The sequence below is a fragment of the Varroa destructor genome, unplaced genomic scaffold (genome assembly GCF_002443255.2).
Source record: "Varroa destructor unplaced genomic scaffold, Vdes_3.0 BEIS01000003.1, whole genome shotgun sequence".
In the NCBI taxonomy this organism is placed as follows: Eukaryota; Metazoa; Arthropoda; class Arachnida; order Mesostigmata; family Varroidae; genus Varroa; species Varroa destructor.
Window position 1 is genome coordinate 8,429,105 of NW_019211456.1, and position 19,036 is coordinate 8,448,140.

General features: G+C 37.2%; 3 protein-coding genes across 4 annotated transcripts; all 3 read left to right on the forward strand.

Annotated features, from left to right (window-relative positions):
- The first annotated feature begins 313 nt into the window (after nt 1-313).
- On the forward strand, nt 314-18,201 carry LOC147756481 (cell adhesion molecule DSCAML1-like). The gene is made up of 18 exons (XM_086982698.1): nt 314-1,857; nt 2,556-2,708; nt 3,003-3,530; nt 3,877-4,032; nt 5,739-5,881; nt 7,709-8,306; nt 8,602-8,750; nt 10,841-11,390; nt 11,644-11,787; nt 12,438-12,585; nt 12,928-13,105; nt 13,411-13,842; nt 14,001-14,145; nt 14,268-14,363; nt 14,675-14,866; nt 15,470-15,640; nt 16,199-16,419; nt 16,692-18,201. The coding sequence occupies exons 1-18, from the start codon at nt 1,296-1,298 to the stop codon at nt 16,761-16,763; spliced, it is 4,638 nt and encodes a 1,545-aa protein (XP_086838824.1). The 5' UTR covers nt 314-1,295; the 3' UTR covers nt 16,764-18,201.
- Nucleotides 5,815-8,038, forward strand: LOC111247969 (cell adhesion molecule DSCAM-like). The gene is made up of 5 exons (XM_086982649.1): nt 5,815-5,953; nt 6,112-6,522; nt 7,074-7,226; nt 7,540-7,643; nt 7,899-8,038. Exons 1-4 carry the CDS (start codon nt 5,905-5,907, stop codon nt 7,605-7,607), a joined length of 681 nt encoding a protein of 226 aa, XP_086838775.1. The 5' UTR covers nt 5,815-5,904; the 3' UTR covers nt 7,608-7,643; nt 7,899-8,038.
- LOC147756482 (neural cell adhesion molecule 1-like) lies at nt 8,608-10,904 on the forward strand. Of its 2 annotated transcripts, XM_086982648.1 has the most exons (5): nt 8,608-8,745; nt 8,941-9,119; nt 9,269-9,673; nt 10,425-10,568; nt 10,788-10,904. In XM_086982648.1, the coding sequence occupies exons 2-5, from the start codon at nt 9,047-9,049 to the stop codon at nt 10,838-10,840; spliced, it is 675 nt and encodes a 224-aa protein (XP_086838774.1). In that variant the 5' UTR covers nt 8,608-8,745; nt 8,941-9,046; the 3' UTR covers nt 10,841-10,904. The 2 variants fall into 2 exon arrangements, with proteins under 2 accessions (XP_086838774.1, XP_086838773.1); XM_086982647.1 differs by lacking the exon at nt 10,788-10,904 and having other exon boundaries at nt 10,425-10,720.
- Nucleotides 18,202-19,036: the final 835 nt, after the last annotated feature.

Consider the following 19,036-nt stretch of genomic DNA (forward strand, 5'->3'; position numbering starts at 1 on the left):
TGTCCTTTACGAACGCATATTGCCACCTTGAATTGAACGTCAATAGCATCGGCTATACTCATAACTGACATTGAAATTCCATACTTCTGCGAAAACTGTGAACTATAAGAGGATAGGAAATTACCCTGTTTACTATGTTGTCGTTATTAGTCGAAGTTTCGCTAAGTTACACGTTAATGCATAGAGATGAATTCATCTGGTGTTTAAGAGTGAAGGATGCTGATTAAATTCGAGGACATCGCGTTAACGTTTTGAAATTCCAATGCTTGTGACTGTCCACTAAAGGGTAAGTAAATTTTCTTGAACAAGCTAATTATTATTGTTATTTTAAAGTAAAAAAATACGGTATGGGAATCATGTAGGAAAAATTCCGATATATACATATATATTTTTTATTTAAACTAGTTATATGAAGTCTTGCAGAGCCCACACAAAAGATTTTTACGTTTTGCAGCATATCACTTTTTACGTAATCTAGTTCATCGCCAGTGCACTCTGTGGGTAAGCAGTTTTGCTTAAGATGTCGTTTGTTAGCTGTCTTCATATCTGACATGTTTACACAAGCATGAACTCCTGATTAAAGACCGTTCTATGATGGCAATGCTTCCAAGCGCCTGAAAATGAAAGTTAGATGTTCTATGATTTAAATGGAACCTGTTTGACTGAGTTAAACATAGGAAAGGCTCAGAGAGAATGTCGTTTGGAGTAATATTCATGAATTTAACAGGCAGCTAATGCGAAAAATATTATTACAGAAAAATTATTATTAAGAAACAAGTATTACTTTCTGACAGAGTTAGACGAAAGGCAAACGCAATTCGTCTTGTAGCAAATTGTCTACTAAAACTAGTACCACAGAAGCAAAACAAAACGGTGTAACTCTAAAGTAAAATATGCATTTATAGAATATAGCGTTTTTATCAATGATAGTAGATTATTACAATCTTTGCGAATAATTACTATTACGAATAATGAGTCATAGCTTTAGAAAAGAATGAACCCTTTCCTGCGTAATATTACGCTATGAAAGAGATCCAGAATTAAGTTTAATATAAATGTAGAGACTTATAATGTGCAGAAACGCAGCTTAGAATAAATCTTTATTTTATTTAAGAAGTAGATTACATCAGTCGTAATTTTTGGATATAACAAACTGAAAAATCAACTCATTAGGTGTTTATCCGATTCAAATTAGTCCTCCTATCATGCTAAGCGAGTAATCTACCTTTAGTCCCGAAGGAGGGCGCCACTCGTCTTATTAAGAGTGCTATGGGACACGCCATGGCGGCAGAAAAATGGCGACATCCTATAGCAAAACATCGTTATTAGATTCAGACAGCATTATGAAAACGATTTGCAAATGCGCATGGTGTCTGGCGGTTGTTGTGCTTTTTTTCATTTGTGATTGCAGTGCGACGATTGTTGCACCGCATATAGCCCCTTTAAAAGACCCCGAGGACCTGGAAGAAGGTCAACGGCTGGCTATTTTATGTGCAGTGCGTAAAGGGTCCTTACCAATTTCATTTTCTTGGCGGAAAGATAACGTTCCAATCGTACCTACCCACGAGCTGAGAATTTTACATACAGAAGATTACCAAGAAACACTGCAGATAGAGAAACTGAACGCAGACCATGTTGGTAATTACACTTGTTCGGTCAAAAATATGCACGGTACGGACAAAATGTCGGTGCAGGTAAAGCTTAAATTTCGCCCAAGGTGGATAACGACTTTACCTAGCGCTGGTACAACTAAGTCTGGTGTTAGTGACGCAGTTATTCAAGGAGAAGCTGGAGGTAGTATTAACCTGGATTGTCGAGCTCAAGGATATCCTACACCAAACATTCGTATTTATAAAGGTGAAATAACGATCATTTTTAGCGCTTGTTACTGTGGCATTTAGGAAACGCGCTTCTAAACCTCTATGTTGCAATAAATATGGTTAAATATGGCCATCAGGGTCAAGTGAATTAGAAGAAGGTATCGATTCTAAATGACGTATTATCAAATACAGCTTATCAAATACAGGAGAATACACGGTATTTATTAGTTGTCTGTACATTAATTAATAATACTTAAATAACTGGATAATTTTGCCTCAAGATCGAAGACACAAAAAATTATCTGAAAATTGAAAGTGAACCAATGGGTAGAGTTAGCTTTAGCATATTGAGTAAACCGCATTGTTCTCCCCTTTGGGAATAGAGATCAATTGAGCTACTGGTTTCCATATATGTTTTAAAGTCTGCCTTGCCGTATCTTTATCAGAATATTAAAATGCAGATAATAATGCGTTATGCAAAAAATGGAATTGGTTAGAGATCGCGATCACAAACAAAACATTTTTAGATTTTTATTGATAGATGATTTAAACAATCTCAAGCTACATGTGAAACGTCGTGGAACTCATAACATTGAACTTTTGTTCATATCTAAATATAAGGAGGATCAAATACCGTAAATGAAAATTACTTTTGTATATTTGTAGAGTATCTGAAACAAGTAGAAAAATTAAATAATTACCTACTAAGATCTCTAAAATTTTCAACACTTTCAGAAGGCGTACAAATGATTTCAACGAAAAGAGTGTCCTTTGATGAAGGACTACTGACCATCAAACACGTTCTAACTATAGACAAAGGCGATTATTTGTGTGAGGCCTCAAACAGTCAAGGCCGCATCGTGAGAACTATTACCCTAATGCTCATTGGTAATAATAAAAATATTTGCATTTATTCCGGAAATACTTTTTTTCCATTATGATTATTATGTGCATAATCCGATTAATTCCTTTATCGTGTTTTGCGTTTTTGTTTTTACTTTTAGACTCGACAAAGTGTTAAATCGGATCCGTAGTGAACATACCTCAAATAATCAATTATATTTGTATTACAAAAGAACATTAACAACATTGAAATAGCTACTTAAATATTTAGAAACGGGCCGCGTCGATACCTGATTATCATTGGGTCCCACTAGGCGGCGCCACTTGGACTGTGAACTATAGATGAATCCAAGCTTGCGGCGGGTCCAATATGGAGGCTCATCATTCTAGCAGACATGATGAGCGAACTCGTCTACTCTAAATTTATCTTTTGCACCCTGCTAATGCTTGAAGTGGCGAGTGAAGCACCTCAAATCGTTTCCGTTCGGCAAACTGAGCATCTAGAAGAAAATCAGAGGTTCATTGTGCTGTGCGCTATTCGCAAGGGTTCATTGCCGATTTCTTTTTCATGGCGGAAAGACAATGTTCCAATAATACCTAGCGACCAGGTTCAAATTATGCACAATAGTGACTATCAAGAAACTCTAGAGATTGAAAGGCTGACAAGTGAGCACGTTGGCAACTATACCTGCAGTGCCAAGAATTTGCACGGATCTGATCAGATATCTGTTCCGGTTGTCATCAAATTCAAACCACGATGGAACTTATCTGAGGATATAAAAGTAATTTCAGGAGTAGCTGGTAAAGCGACTGACGTAGACTGCACAGCACTTGGACATCCCAAACCTACAATCAAAATTTTTAAAGGTATTTTCTGTTTACATTTAATGAAAATGTATTGGTTAAAAAATGCATATATTATTTAACATATTTTGCTCTAACGCAGTATTTTTGGCTTGGTTATTTTTCTTTCACCAAGAAAAATGTTTGACAAGAAGAATTAGTTACAAAATTATCACTTTTAAACGTAAATAGTAAGCATGCCAAATATTAAGTTTTAAATAAATAAATAGACCTGCTCTGTGATTAATCAGTCTAACTTTGTAACAATGGTAATGCATTTTTCGATCTGTAGATCTCTAATCAAGTAATATCATATATAATTTAGCCGTAGTTTTGTTTAGGTGATGACATTAATACTGTTGTTTTTCAGATAAAACCAAGTTGATTTCATCAGCTCGAATTGAGCGTCTTGACGAAGGACTCTTGCGAATTTCATCCCTCAGCCCCGAAGACAAAGGGTTATATGAGTGTGAGGCTGAAAACTCTGTTGGAATCATCCAAAGAACACTATCCCTTACTATCACCGGTTTGTGCAATACAGTGTATCTAATTGGACTCAATGCTTCTTTTAGTATTGTTTCATCGACATCTAAAAGATTGCGCACTCTATACATATTACTGTTAATACGTCCTTGTTTTTCCACTTTTTTGCAACGTAACATTCTTGTATCTGTGCCTTCATGTGCGGAATATTCGATAATTTGGTTACCTGAAAATGGGTTATATAAGTTGCTTTACTATATTTCGTTCTTTATGATTAACAGATATAACCAGTCTCATCCTACTTAAAAGATCTAGCATATTTATGTAAAATATACTAAAAAGAAGTACATGTAATACTTTTTTTTTACCGTACGCCTCGTACCAATCCAAATGCTGATTTGTAAGTAAAACGATGAACGCCCTTAAAAGTTCAAACCAGTTTTATGTCATTGGCCTTTTTGGTTAAGCACTGAAAAAACTTCGTGATGTGAGTTATGCTCATCGTTGTATTTTAAGTAGAAGAGAGTTTTGTTTGTGCTACTGTATTATTATTGTGTTATTATGTTGGTTTTATATTTTGTTTACTTACTAGCTAACCACTAGACGATATTCTCTAAAGGATATGTGTCGGAAATACTTACGACGGAACCACCATAACTGTCCGGTGGCCACGAAAAGCTATTATAGCGTAGCCGCTTGGATTATTGCTTTTCACTTCTTCGGTGCGTAGTAGATTCCGTGCCATCTTTCAGATAATGCCATTGCTATTATCCAAAACTTTAGAGGTGAAAAAATAACTGGTTATGATATGTGCTGTTGTCAAAAGAAGCCTTCTATCTCGTTTCCTTGGCGAAATGATTTTTCTTTGTCTGAATGTAACGACAAAATTGTTCATTGTGCTGATCATATGAAGACTCCTTGAATTTTCAAACCTAGAGCCATCATATCGGCAAGTCCCTATACACTGCGAAAAATGCGTGTGGTTTAGGCCAAATGTCATTTGCACTTGCGCTAAGATTTAAAACCTGATGGGATGTACCCGAATGACAAACACCCTATCACCGGAGTAAGCAGCAAGAGTGTTCAGTTTGAGTGCTATGCAATTGGACATTTTTCACTAGACATTCCGAGGCGAGATACCTACTTTAAAATTGTGATTCAAGCGGTATGTCTAGAGCCCAATTTGCAGATAGTACACAAACATGCAAAAAGTTACGTTACCGATGTTAAGTCTATTACCTAACGGCTTTATTCAAATTGCTTCGTTATCGACAGAAGATAAGGAATAATTCAAATACAGGATACACAATTTATTTGATTTTATTACGAAAGCAATACAGCTTGTTGTTACTAGCTGATGTCTTGTTGTACAAATATAACTTTCATTGCAAAGTTTTGCAACTGCAGTTGCGGGAATGATAAGACACAGTATTTTTTTCAACCACATGCTGTTTAGTGTATTTCTATACCTTTTCCAAAAACTTTCACTTGTTCTTCATTTTTTTATATCCCCACGGTGCTTCTAAAGAGCTTAAAGTGTAGATAACTTAATGTGAACACTTAATAATACGCAACTCATATCAGGTATTTGTTTACAGTTAACCTCGAAATATTTATATAGCTTGTAACCGAGATAAAATATTGTCATTGCTAAACTATTTGTATTTATACAGTAACGGATTTGTTCAGAACCCGTTATCACAATATAAGCAAAAAGGGGTTGTAACAACTTAAAAAATTGTTTCGCAGTTGTTTGTTTTCATGAATACCCGTCGAATATGTTCATTTATTCGCGGCATTTCGGCGATGTCTGTTTGTCCCTCCAGGGGACGCCACCTGTATCGGCCATCGATCCAAAATCTTTGCTTCAACTTTCAAAATGGCGGCTTACTTAGTCGTCAGGCTAATATCGTAAATGATGCTAGCATTTCTTATTTTTATTTTTTCATTGGCCGTTGCTCAAGGTGAGTATCTACGTATTTTAAATGTCCAAATGATATATGCCTCATATGAAATAAATTTTAATAGTCAACGTTGTTCAGGATAATTTACAAGTCGATTTATTTGCAACATTTGTCAAGACAGCTCATTATGAACACTTTCGCCGTTCTTTTATTTTCAGTTCCTCCTGAAATTACACAATTCCGTATGCCTGATGATCTCTCGGAAGGTAAACGCCTTACACTCATGTGTTCAGTTAGTGCGGGCACACCTCCAATAACCTTCTCATGGCATAAAGATGGCTCCCCAATTGGGAATGTGCCTAATATTCGTGTTGTACACGTCGATGAGTACCAGGATAACCTGCAAATTGAAAAACTTACAACTGATCATATTGGAAATTACACTTGCAATGCAAAAAACCTCTATGGGTCAGACCATCTGATAATGCGGGTTATTATGAGATTTCCACCCAAATGGAGCAATAATGAGAACCAGCCAAATCAGACGATCAATGGAGTTGTGGGTGCAAATTTCACCATGAATTGCTCTGTCATAGCTCATCCGGCAGCTGCAATCAAGTTTAAATTCGGTATGTATGTGATTTTTGCAAATTTCAAAGGGTTTCTGTTGAGTAAAGGCTACGCATTTCCATTTTTCAAAAGAATTTGAATAATACTATTTTTTTTGCAATCGCGTCTAGGAAAGCTTGTGTTTATCAGATGATGTTGCTATAGTTTAAGCAACTCAAGAGCATATATAAAGGTATTGGAAAAGAATGACATCAAGGTTTGGATAGATATATTTTATGTAATTGGTCTGATACTCCCTTGATGTTCAAGGATTTGTTTTAAGTAAATTTTTTATATTGTGGAAAAGTCATTCATTAGCATCTTGAAAGCAAAGTGAAAAATAATTGAATTTCAGTTCAATAGTATATTAATACAAAGACCTGTTCTAAATACGAAAGCTTCATTGTTTCTTGACTTATTTACTTTTAAGTGACTAACTTGAAAATAATTAGGATTTGAATGTACTTATTTGAATGCACATTTTAAAGGCATTTATATATCTCACGTATATTTTTATTATTATTTAGGACTATTTCTTATTGGCTCACTCTTACAATGACTCAAATTTCAGGAAAAGTCGAGCTTGGCCCGAACGATCGCTATCATATAATTCCTGGTCACCTAACAATTCATAAAATTATTCCAAAAGATCAAGGAGAATATACCTGCGAAGCCTTCAACATTTTAGGAAAAATCTCAAGAAGAGTATCGCTTCAACTTAGCGGTAGTTCTTTTGTGATATTGACTCATAGACGTTGTGCATTTGTTATAGAAACTTGCTTTGTTTTAGCGCCACTTATTCAAATCAGCCGACCTTCAAATTATAAGTCTAACAGAGTAACTCAGCGCGACTAAATATAAGATACACGATCACGTCCTTGTAACGAATTGAATAGATAATAATAATCTCGTTTTACAATAATATTTTCCCTTACTGATCGGCATTTCACGTTAAGTCATCAATTTCCAAATAGTTCCCCCAGAGGGAGCTACTAGTATTGCTAAGTTATTGACGATACTGTTTTTTCCGAGTGCAGCACAGCAATGGCGTCGGTCGTATATCCGACGCACGAAATATGCATCAACATGCTTGTCTGCCTGTTAATAATGTGTTTACCTTTCGGTCGAACAATCGGACAAGGTATGTACTGTGTTACAAAATTTTTGATAGTTTTTTTTTGGTTGTAAGACAATATGCGAAAATAGAATTCGACGAGAAGGCAATATAAGGAGGCTGAAAAAATTTTTAAATTATTTTTTCTTCAAACAAACCTCCCATTTTTGTTATTAATACATCGTTTGCGCGGGAAAATCTTTTCAAGTATCATCAAAAAAGGAGTGATTATAAAGTCTGTCACATGTAATTGCTATCAGCTAAACATGACATTTCTTGCAGTTATCCCTGAAATTGCTACCCATAGAAGTGTCACCGATTTATCAGAAGGAAAACGCGTGTCCCTTATATGCTTAGTGATATCGGGGACCCCTCCAATTTCATTCTCATGGACAAAAGATGGCGTTCCCATTGGAGGCCAATCCGGGCTGAAAATTGTTCACTTTGACGATTTCCAAGACCAATTACAAATCGACAGTTTAACAGCCAAGCATATGGGAAACTACACATGCAACGCAAAAAACCTTTATGGGTCAGATCAGATGACAGTTCCAGTGACTATGAAATTCGCACCCAAGTGGGCAGCAGAGAGTGAGGAAAGCCACAATATTCTAGGGGTAACTGGAGAAAGTCTACAGCTAGATTGTAGGGCCATCGGTTTTCCCCAGCCTCTTATCAGAATACTTAAAGGTAAGAGAAAATGCGTTATACTAAATTTAGAATGAGCGACACATCTATGTTATTGGTTTTCAGATATATATATATATATATATATATATATATACGCAGGTTTACCTTATCTAACTAGTAACAATTGTTTAACGTAGTGCATAGCAAAGCAAATAGGTGAGTTGAAAAGCTTTAGTCATGTGCAACGAAATTTTTCTTTAAAATATCTAGTACTTCACCATTTTTCTAAATATATAGCGAGCGTTCACTATTAGTGTCGCGAAAATCACAAGAATATTATTTCTGAATATTCCAGGGTCAGCTGAGATACATAATCATCGGTTGGTAAGAGGCCTGTTAACTATCGAGTCATTAACATCTAACGATAAAGGCGAATACCACTGTGAAGCTTCCAACAGTCTTGGAAAAATCGTTAAAATTGTCACCGTTAAACTCAGTGGTAAAGTGCCGCTCTAAATTCAATACAGACGAATTCTCAGGATACGAACATTGTCTACTGACTTTTTTCTATAATTATTGCATCGCAAAGATGTTATGTTCTTACATGCTCCAGTGAACTGACAAGAATTCTGACCATAATCAATAGATAGAACAAAATGCGTTTAATTTTTTATTTTTCATAAACTATCACAAGGTTACAAAATGTCCCACTAGGAGGCGCCACCGGTATCAACAATGTGGGTACAAAATAGTGACTGCCATTAGTAAGCGACTCTGGTTTGTGTTTTCAACTAGCTAGTATGGAGGAAAGAACTCTTATAAGATGGACTCTGATTAATATCTGGATATTGTGGCATCGAGCAGAATGCCAAGGTTAGTACATTACATGTAAGTACATTTTTACATAAAACATTTAATTATTATTTTCGTAAGAATCCATAATAGGCAGGTGCAGACACCTTTTGCACTATATAATACTAGTTTATATCTTTCGATGCCTAATAAAGACATGTCTATTACAGTTCCGCCACAAATATCGCCTTTCAAAGTCCTTGAGGATCTCTCGGAGGGCAAGCGCCTATCTCTGCTGTGCTCGGTAGCATCAGGTACTCCACCTTTTTCATTTACGTGGAGCAAAAACGGGCGACCCATCGATTCTCGGAGCGATGTCAAAATCGCCCATTACCATGATTTTCAAGAGCAGCTCCAAATTGAAAAGCTTACTGCTGAGCATGTAGCCAATTATACATGCACAGTAACGAATTCCCTAGGCTCAGATCAAATTTCGGTAGCAGTGGCTTTAAAATTTAAACCTCGTTGGAAAAACGTCAACGAAAATCAAACTTTAACTGCTGTAGCTGGTGAAAAAGCCAGGTTGGATTGTGAAGCAGTTGGACATCCATTACCAGTGGTGAAAATCCATAAAGGTATGTTGATTCTTTATCAAAATATACGTATGGCTAACTTGAGCTTATATTGTTCGCTATTCTTGAAGTAAACTTGCTTGTCACAGGGTAGCATCAAATCTTAATCATAGTAACGGATTCTCGATGATTTTAGACCGCTGAAGGACTTCAAATTGCAATTTTTCACTCTTGTATATGCAACTAGTGTGAGTGGTATGGTGTGTAGACACATATTTGGGGGTAATGGACTACAGAGCTATTGACAGAGAATATAGATATAGTTAACAAATGATTGAACTAGTGCACCGACGCAAGTTAACTAGCAAAGTAATATTATTACTGATATGTGAAATTACTTTCAATGTTAAGGAGACACGTTTGTGGAGTCTTACTAGAGCTTCTCTAAAACTCGCCACTTCCTATAATTTGTGCTTGTGCTGCGCGGAAAAGAGCGTGACAAAATGATCTATTTTGTAATACAAATACCTTTAGAATATCTAAATAATATGTGCCCGCGCTGGATCACTAAATGCTCAAACAAACCCAAACTGTTGCGATACTATCCTATAATATCTGACGGTCTAGTTTGTTTGGCCGCTAGTGAGGATTAAGTCGAAAGCTGCAAAGTTTCAAGTAGCGATTTTTAGAGTTTTATAAATCTAGTAGAAAGTAATAGATATCCAACAGACGTTTAAATGCTGTTGGATTCGAATATATTTGTTTACACATGAGGTTAACTCTATTAAATACCTAGACTTGCTATATATTTCAGACGGCACGAGAATCGACGATTCCCACGTGAGGGATGGCATCTTTTCAATTAACGCAGTTTCATTCGGAAATAAAGGCGACTATAATTGTGAAGCTTCTAATTCTCTAGGAAGGATCTCTAAAACCATCACCCTTCATCTTAGCGGTAACGAATTAGCAAAACTCTGTGCCCGCCAGTATACTTTTATCGCAGACGGATCCGAATTGACAAATAAATGTTTGCAAAATTAATACTTATATTGTCAGGTGAACATAAATCGAATTAATTCTATAATAAACACGGTCTTTTATTAATTACCATTCGTTTATTCTATTTTATGAAATATATAAAAGCGCATGGCCTCTATCGTGTTTAATGTGTTAGTTTCGAAGTGTCCCACAGGACGGAGCCACCGGTACCATAATCCAAGGCCTTAGGCATGCATTTCGTTGGATAGGTATAACGGTGCTCTCCTTCATTTTAACGTAGTGTATGGCTGTAGAGCCTGCACCACCATGCAACTGTCGCGGATTGCACTTTCATGGATTATATTGCCACTGTATGTCGTTTGCCATACAAGTTCTGTTCCACCTCGGATTTCACCGTTTAAAGTTGTCGAAGATCTCTCAGAGGGACAGCGCCTTTCTTTGGTCTGCTTGGTATCAAGAGGCACACCACCGATTTCATTCTCTTGGATGAAAGATGGTAATCAGCTAAATTCGGTAACCGGAATTAAAGTCTCTCTAGTCGACGAAGATCAAGGACAGTTAAAAATTGACAGATTATCCGTAGACCATGCAGGAAACTATACTTGTTCCGCCAAGAACGCCTTCGGAGCAGATCAAATGTCTGTAACTGTTGCATTAAAGTTTAAACCTCGCTGGCTCAATGATGACAATGACGTTATAAATTCAGTGCCAGGTGTACAGCTATCTATTGACTGTCGGGCAGCTGGACACCCTCAGCCAACAATTAAACTTATAAAAGGTATTAATATGTTCGCATTTAAATTTCCCATATTTACTGGTACATTACCGTAAAAGCACATATTATGAACATATCGTTAGTTGAATATTTATATATATATTCCTGATGTGTCATGCATTTTAAGTATTTCCGTCTTACTCATAGGCAGGCTAACGTAATACCGATACACTAGCCTGCCTACGTATAAAATGTACAAATAAGCCTCTTGTAAATACGTTTCTACTAGTAGACACTAAAACAACATATTTTTCAGGTTCTGATGAAATCAATGGCACAGAACACGAAAACGGATTCTTTACAATTGCTTCAGTATCTGTGCTCAATACGGGAGAATACCGCTGCGAAGCATCCAACTCTCTTGGAAAAATTCACCGACGAATAACGTTGTCTCTTAGTGGTACCATATTCATTCCACCATTTTTGTGCATATTTATCTCCGGAATAAACACATCAGAACGACGTAATGCAGATGTGTTTGCCTAAGATGATATAGGTATTGAACTATGTGTCATAGTAAGTTACGGTAAAATAAATCAAATTATTGTTATGCTACGTAAAAAAGATTGTCATCCTACATTGGCAGATTGTTGCGCCTCAAGGTCGTCTTGCTCGTAACTGAGTCGAAACCTGTCGACAGCAAATTGAATTATATGTATATTGAACCTTTTATAACGAATAAATTGGATGATGGGAAAAAATAACTTCAGTACGAAATTAATCTGTAATAATTTTAGTAAACGACCGTTTGCAATTTACTTTTTTTAATTATGAAGCAATCATAATATATATGTATATGATCTTCATGTGTGTGATACTCTCTTCCGTATACAAAGCGGTCTGTGAACTAATGAAATTGCGTTGGGTTGAGCCAGACTAACCGTGTATTAAATTATCGACACAATTTGTGATGGAGTTTAAAAAAATTATCAAAGTGTTAGTGAACCATTTACTTTAATGAGTTGAATTAGCCAACTTACGTTTCAACTTTACGCCCTGCCTGCAGACATTTAAATTCGATACCTCTTTCTTTTGCCGTTTGTATTATAGTTCCAGCCCGATTCAAGGAGAAAACTGCTGTCGTGACATCCCGTCGCTCTGAAACAACCCGGCTGAAATGTTACGCTCTCGGAGATCACCCCATCTCCATCGTGTGGTCGAAAGGAAACGTCAAACTAGACAAAAGGACTAGTTCGAGGTTGACTCACTGTTATATTTAAGTAATACTATAGTTTACTTAAATTTTTTACGATCAACGATACCGAGTTTAAGTTGTATATATACCTATACAAATCAGTATGATGGTTTGTTATGAAATTACTTCATAGCTGCACCCCAAATGGCTCAAAATGTGCATGATTAGTGTATTTCCATTAACACTAAACAAATTCTGACCTTAAGGACTTCTGTGAAAGCATGCTAAAGCACCTAAAAGCATGCTTTTAGTTCTTTTTTTCGCTTAAGCCCTAGACGAAAACACAATATTGATGCATATAAGCCCTCACAGTATTTAAACCTGTACCCTTCTAATTATCGTCAGGTACCAGATTGTTGAGTCAATTACGACGGATGGCATGAACTCTGAACTCCTGATTCGAGAGACCGATCGCACAGACTCAGCATTGTATTCATGTAACACCGAAAACAAGTTTGGAAGTGATGAGCGTAAAGTAAAACTTATCGTCAAAGATGTTCCTGGACCACCACAAGATGTTAAGGTAAATAAGCAAATGCACCGTAGTTTTAAATTTTAAATTCTGCAATCTAAGCTATATTTATCTCCAAGGGTTGTGTAGTATCTGTCATTGGCGGGACTCAAACTAATGACCCCTGGTCTGTTTCAACAAGAGCCTAATTATTCAAGCACCTGCATTTTTTATAATAATTTTTTGCGGTAAATAATTGCGGTAAAAATTTGCGGTAAAAGCAATTCTTTCTAGACTATTTAGACAAGCACAGAGAGTAGCTTAAGTATTCATGAAATGCATTTCAGAGCTTAAGTCAAATACGACATTCCTTATAGGTCCGTGATATCTGGTCGCGTTCCGTATCGGTGCACTGGACACCTTCGTACGATGGCAATAGCCCTATAACCAAACACATTGTACAATACTGGAAGGAACATGGTGTATCGTATAGGTTACAAGAAATGGTGATTCCATGGGCGCAGCAAGTCACTCTCGTGCGCGACCTCCAGCCAGGGACCCAATACGTACTAAGCGTGACGGCTGAGAATAACATGGGCAAGAGCGAACCGTCCCGCACAGTGACTTTCACAACGAATGAAGAAGAGCCTGAAGCGCCTCCATTAGATGTGAACGCCATAACGCAAGGACCAACGACTGTGCTGGTGTCATGGAAGGCCCCTCAAAAAGACGCCTGGAATGGTGATATCGAAGGCTACTACATTGGCTTCAAACCGAAAAATTCCGATGGAAGTGCATCGTACAGGAGGGTAAGTGAAACTAAGTTAATTATAAGTGGTATTCCATTGCAATGTATATATATATATACGACAGCGGAACATACTACTTATACACGGAGTATCTACGCTTGTAGATCATAGGATGCTCATTCTTGATTTGTGTTGTTTTGCACATTCGCTAATAAAAGGTGGACCAGACGAACAATATCACGCATGAATTCATACTTCAAGGTCTCAATAAGGGAACGGAGTACGAGATCACGGTCAAAGCATACAATCGCGCGGGAACAGGACCTACCAGTCCGGAAAGACTGGTCATGACTAGACCTGGCGGTAAGGAAATCATAGGCAACAGGGTTTGTTGATTCTGAACTAAGTAACGGACTTATAAAATATGTATTTAATGTTTTTATACCTAAATATATAATAATGATTAGTGAACGTTAAAATTACAGAAGATTCACCCGATATTCCACGTCTATTCGTGGATGCTGTCACTGCAGAATCCATCAAAGTCCACTGGCAACTTCGCACGGGAGGACTGAAGTTTAGTGAGTACTTATCTAATCGCTTAACCTTAAACGTCGCATCGTGGACAGGAATTAAACCCTGAACGGTATAAAATGTAGATTATACTGAGTTCCTTGTTTAATAGTGTAGTAGTAACATTATCGTTTGTCATTCTCTCTTATCGAATGCACATAAACACCTGCCAAAAAAGCTGAATTGGCAGGAATTTTGTAGCTCGATAACTAAACGATTTTCGAATGAGCTGCGCAGATGTCAAGGAGTGTCTTCTTGCACAGCCATGATATAACATAAACTAAATTTATTTGACATTTACTGGCTCATGATGCGCTAGATTATACGGTGCATCATCGTCAAGCTGACGGTGGCGCGTGGCTTGAGAGTATCATAGTGAATGCAACGAGCAACAGCTTCACCCTGGAGGGTCTGCGAAGTGGCACCACGTACGAGATATTCCTTACAGCATCTAATGGAATCTTACGGGGCGACCCCTCACAAATTCTCAAAGTTCAAACACTTCGATCACGTAAGTTAACAAGTCAACCAAATGATCATGAACCAGCTCGATGTTTTATTGCATTGACGCAAACAGTAGTAGTTCAAGTAAAATTACAGTAGGTCTACAATGAAGTTTAGTGTCAAACATTAACAGAGAAATATTTGAATGCCTTGTCATTTATAAGTGAGCTTGATTTCGACTGATACCGTAACCTCGGCGAATTCACGGTTGCTTTTACCTTATATCAGGCGACCAAATAGCTAACTCTCCGGGCCTCAATGGATTTCGTTATTAAGATGTCATCAGCCGACAATATAACACATACGCACGGGCGATACCTCACTGTACTTCTTACTATGCTATTTGTCCGACCGCTTAAATGAATATTTGCGAAATGCTTCCATTAAATGAGTAAACAGTTTCGCTAATTACATTGAGTTGACAGAACTTTTCTATAAAAAGACAATTGAGTTTTCGCGTTAAACTTGAGCTTTTCAGGAAGTTTTTAAAACTGCATAGAAGAAGCGAAGACAAGTAACTAGTACATTACTTCAATTGATGTGTTGACATCGTAAATATTGTTCTGTTGACTATGTTTCTCACTAATCTTGACACGGACAACACCTACAGCGGACATGTTAGTCGAAATGTTCGAAACTGACGGAGAACTTCCACTCTACTTCAACATGTACCTCATTGTCCCAGCAGCAGCCCTTGCTCTCGCAATAATTGTCATCGTGGTCAGCTCGTACATTTGCTGTCGACAAATGAAGAACGTCCAACAGCCTTTACCACAACAGGGTGAGAACCGAGATCATAAAATAGTGCATCAAAAAATGCGCTTTCTACCACTGCTTCAACGTTTAAATATATTTAGAGACCTTTCATTTCCACAACGATTGAAGTTCCTCCGTTCTTTGCGTTATGTCAACACTAGGTAAATAGAGGTTATGATTATGAAAACGCCGCAGTATAATAAACACATCTAGTAAAGCATGTTTTTATTACTACTTTATACTACCTGACTCATTCTATAAATAAACCAGCATTCAAAGCACGTTTCGACATATTTATACTTATCTACTCATTTTGAAATTCGTTTCTCTGCTTTATGGTTATCGGAAACTTTACGAAGAAACGTTTATAATAATCCTTTGCACGCGCGAGTGATTGCGATCATATCTGAAAGACCATAGGAAGGATAATCGACGAGCATCGACTAGGAAAACGAAACTGATCAGTGTCCCCCAATCAAAAAAAGGACATTTTAAGGTTAAAGGTAATCATTTGTTTCGATTAGTTGAATCAAAAAAGACTAACATTAGGGCTATGTGTTATTGTATGATGGACTTCCGACAGAGTTAGCGTTATATGGGACGGTGATGCCCCAGCGCTGTGTGGATGCTGCGGGAAATGAGTTCACTCTCGCCTATGGCACTGTTCAGACTCAGTCTGATTCTGCGGCAGTTCAGCTTCAGGCGCAGGCGGCACAAATGCAGGCAACTACCGCTGCTACTCTTGTCCAAACTACTGGGAACACCAACAATACTGGTACATGGAGTCGCAAAGAGGCGCCTAAGGTAAACTACACCTTTGAATTTGTCCATGATGCAACGCAGTGATACTTTGCACATGTTAATATGGGATTCCGTACTTGTCTTCGCGTAAAAAAGCCGCTTTATTATGTGACGCAAGCATTTACACACACAGATCGCAGAGTATTCGAAATCTACACCAGAAACAAGTTTCGTAAGAGTCTGCGTAATATTCAAACAGAGCAATATACCTTTTTGCGAGATTGGCTATAAATAGGGTAACTTACTTTGATAATTAAAATTTTTTGCTGTTTCAGAACCGACCGTTACCAATTCCAACGGAGGTCACCGACAAAGCCACGGGACACTTTTACGACAGCGCCCAATAAAAGAAACGAAGAGTCGTCTAGACAGACATGCTTAACAGTTATCAATATTAGCCATATATACCCATTCGTATATTGACCTCAATGGCAGCCATAACCACGGAAGTTATTTTGTAGTAACATCAAATACTGGCTATCCTAACATATATCGAAAACATGAGTCATCTCCATATAACCATGTTGTTAATTTCAACTAGTTAATTTAGTGCTCAGTGAATAAATTCAACGTACTGAAAATAGCAAGACCTGCTTAAATGCATCTTACAGAGCAGTTCAACTAGGATTTCGTTTCCGCGTGCAGGTTTGTTCCTCGGAAGAAAATTGATCAAGATTACAACGGTATAACAGATTTGTACACCCTGGAAATTCTTACGAAAATAGTATTTGCTCACCTTGAAATGTTATTAATATTAAGGAGTTTAACACGAGAACGCTGAGCCACGATTGAAATCAGTGTGAATGTATCTCACGTAAGTGATCTGGACGCGTGATCGCAATATACGTACAAACGTGTAAATTAAGGAAAACATGGCTTTCTGGGGACGGCTTTTTTGTTTGCAGCATTATGTACCGGATATTTACAGAAACGAAACTATTCTTATTATATGTCGACAGTATCAAAACTTAACTTGTAACTGACATCTACATACGTTAATGTAGCTCGAAGAATTAATCATACATATGCATTAAGACATATGTGAATAGAAAGAGCATCAGTGAACAATTTTTATGGCGCACCTTTAAAGGACCTACTCGAATACAGATAAATTATACAATATATAGTTTTTCGAATTTGACTATAATGTTGCTGCTATCGATGGCGATGATGGTTGGCAACTTGATTGACACCTGCTTGAGTATACACTTTCCTTACATTTTCAATGGTCAAACATGAATGCGATAAAAACGATCCTCTTCGAACCTGCAGTGGCACTGTACGCAAATGCGCCCCATGCAGCAAGACGTCTACAACAGAAAGAATACCTTCCGATAGAGATTATTTGACAAAGGTAACATGTATTTGTCTGTGAATGTGAATGAGTATATTAGAGAAAAACTTAGTAGGGTATACGAAATGGACAAAGATCTTCACCGCTTACCAAAAGTCCAGACAGAGTGTTGATTTCTGGAGAAGCGATCAAGGAAACAACATACTAGTCATTGTAAATGATCATTACTAGAGGACTGCTTTCAGTTCCATTTATGCACATCTATGTACTATAATAATAATAAAGAGGCATTACGAAAAATGAACGCAAAATAATATAATCGATTATAACATAAGTGTGGGGATGAGAGTTTACATATTTATATTATGAAACGATGAGCGTAATAACCAAAGAGAATGATACTACTATCGTGATATACGTCAATTTCACGTTACCATCTATTATGGAAACGGGGTGGAAATAAAGATTAAATTACATCGTTTTTACAATGCTTTAAACGAGTTTTTAATTTACGACGATTTGGTTGGTTCAATATGAGATACTTGATCACATAAATTATACAGCTAGTAAAAGCTATATATTTGTATCAAGATATTTTCGGTTCTGTATTTGCAAATATGGATGCATGCATTGAGTGAAACTATTCTTAGTAACAAAAATAAGAATAATTTTTATCTCAATAACATTTAAACTCAACTTGGTTATTGACGTTTCTTCGATAATTAAGATTTAACCGATACGAATAATAATCAATATCATGAAGAAATACAATGCCAATAAAAAAAATAATTCGGGTTGATAAGTAACAAGTGAAATTGCGAAGTTTGTTACAAATTTCTGTATCTTCGGTTTCTGATCATTTTCCTTATCTAAACTCTTGAATATCCTTTTCACTAGGAACCCAAAATCGCCTGTTTTCTACCACTGGGGTTCTCATATCAAACTGCTGACCCCAAGCTCGCATGATTTGAGCGGGGGAACCCTAAAGTGTGGTCTGTTTCTCTCCCCCGCGGAAGCGTACTTTATAACGAAAGAGCCGCTGGCCCTGCGGGGAGCGATGATATACCGAACAGAGAGTTCCCTTTGCAGAACTTTTCATTGTAGATTAGTCACCCCTCACCTCTCCTGCTCCCTTGGCCTGCACCACATATGCTTAATAGAGGGAAGCCCGCGAATGAAGCCGGTCGCGCCTCTAGACGGGTTGCCGTTTACCAGTAGAATGAAAAGATGATTTTTCATTGTTGTTTTTGTCTCGACTGTGAGGCGCAAGGAAGATTCAAACCTTTAAGCGGCTATTTGAATTTGACACTTCAAAATCTTTGAACG

Coding starts and splice junctions, on each gene's coding strand:
- LOC111247969 (XM_086982649.1), top strand. CDS start 5,905: ATGATGCTAGCATTTCTTATTTTTATTTTTTCATTGGCCGTTGCTCAA. Junction 5,954..6,111: donor TTCATTGGCCGTTGCTCAAG/GTGAGTATCTAC, acceptor TTTTATTTTCAG/TTCCTCCTGAAATTACACAA. Junction 7,227..7,539: donor AGTATCGCTTCAACTTAGCG/GTAGTTCTTTTG, acceptor TTCCGAGTGCAG/CACAGCAATGGCGTCGGTCG.
- LOC147756482 (XM_086982647.1), top strand. CDS start 9,047: ATGGAGGAAAGAACTCTTATAAGATGGACTCTGATTAATATCTGGATA. Junction 9,120..9,268: donor GCATCGAGCAGAATGCCAAG/GTTAGTACATTA, acceptor TGTCTATTACAG/TTCCGCCACAAATATCGCCT. Junction 9,674..10,424: donor AGTGGTGAAAATCCATAAAG/GTATGTTGATTC, acceptor TATATATTTCAG/ACGGCACGAGAATCGACGAT.
- LOC147756481 (XM_086982698.1), top strand. CDS start 1,296: ATGGCGACATCCTATAGCAAAACATCGTTATTAGATTCAGACAGCATT. Junction 4,033..5,738: donor ACTATCCCTTACTATCACCG/GTTTGTGCAATA, acceptor ATTGTTTCGCAG/TTGTTTGTTTTCATGAATAC. Junction 14,146..14,267: donor GGTCATGACTAGACCTGGCG/GTAAGGAAATCA, acceptor TTAAAATTACAG/AAGATTCACCCGATATTCCA.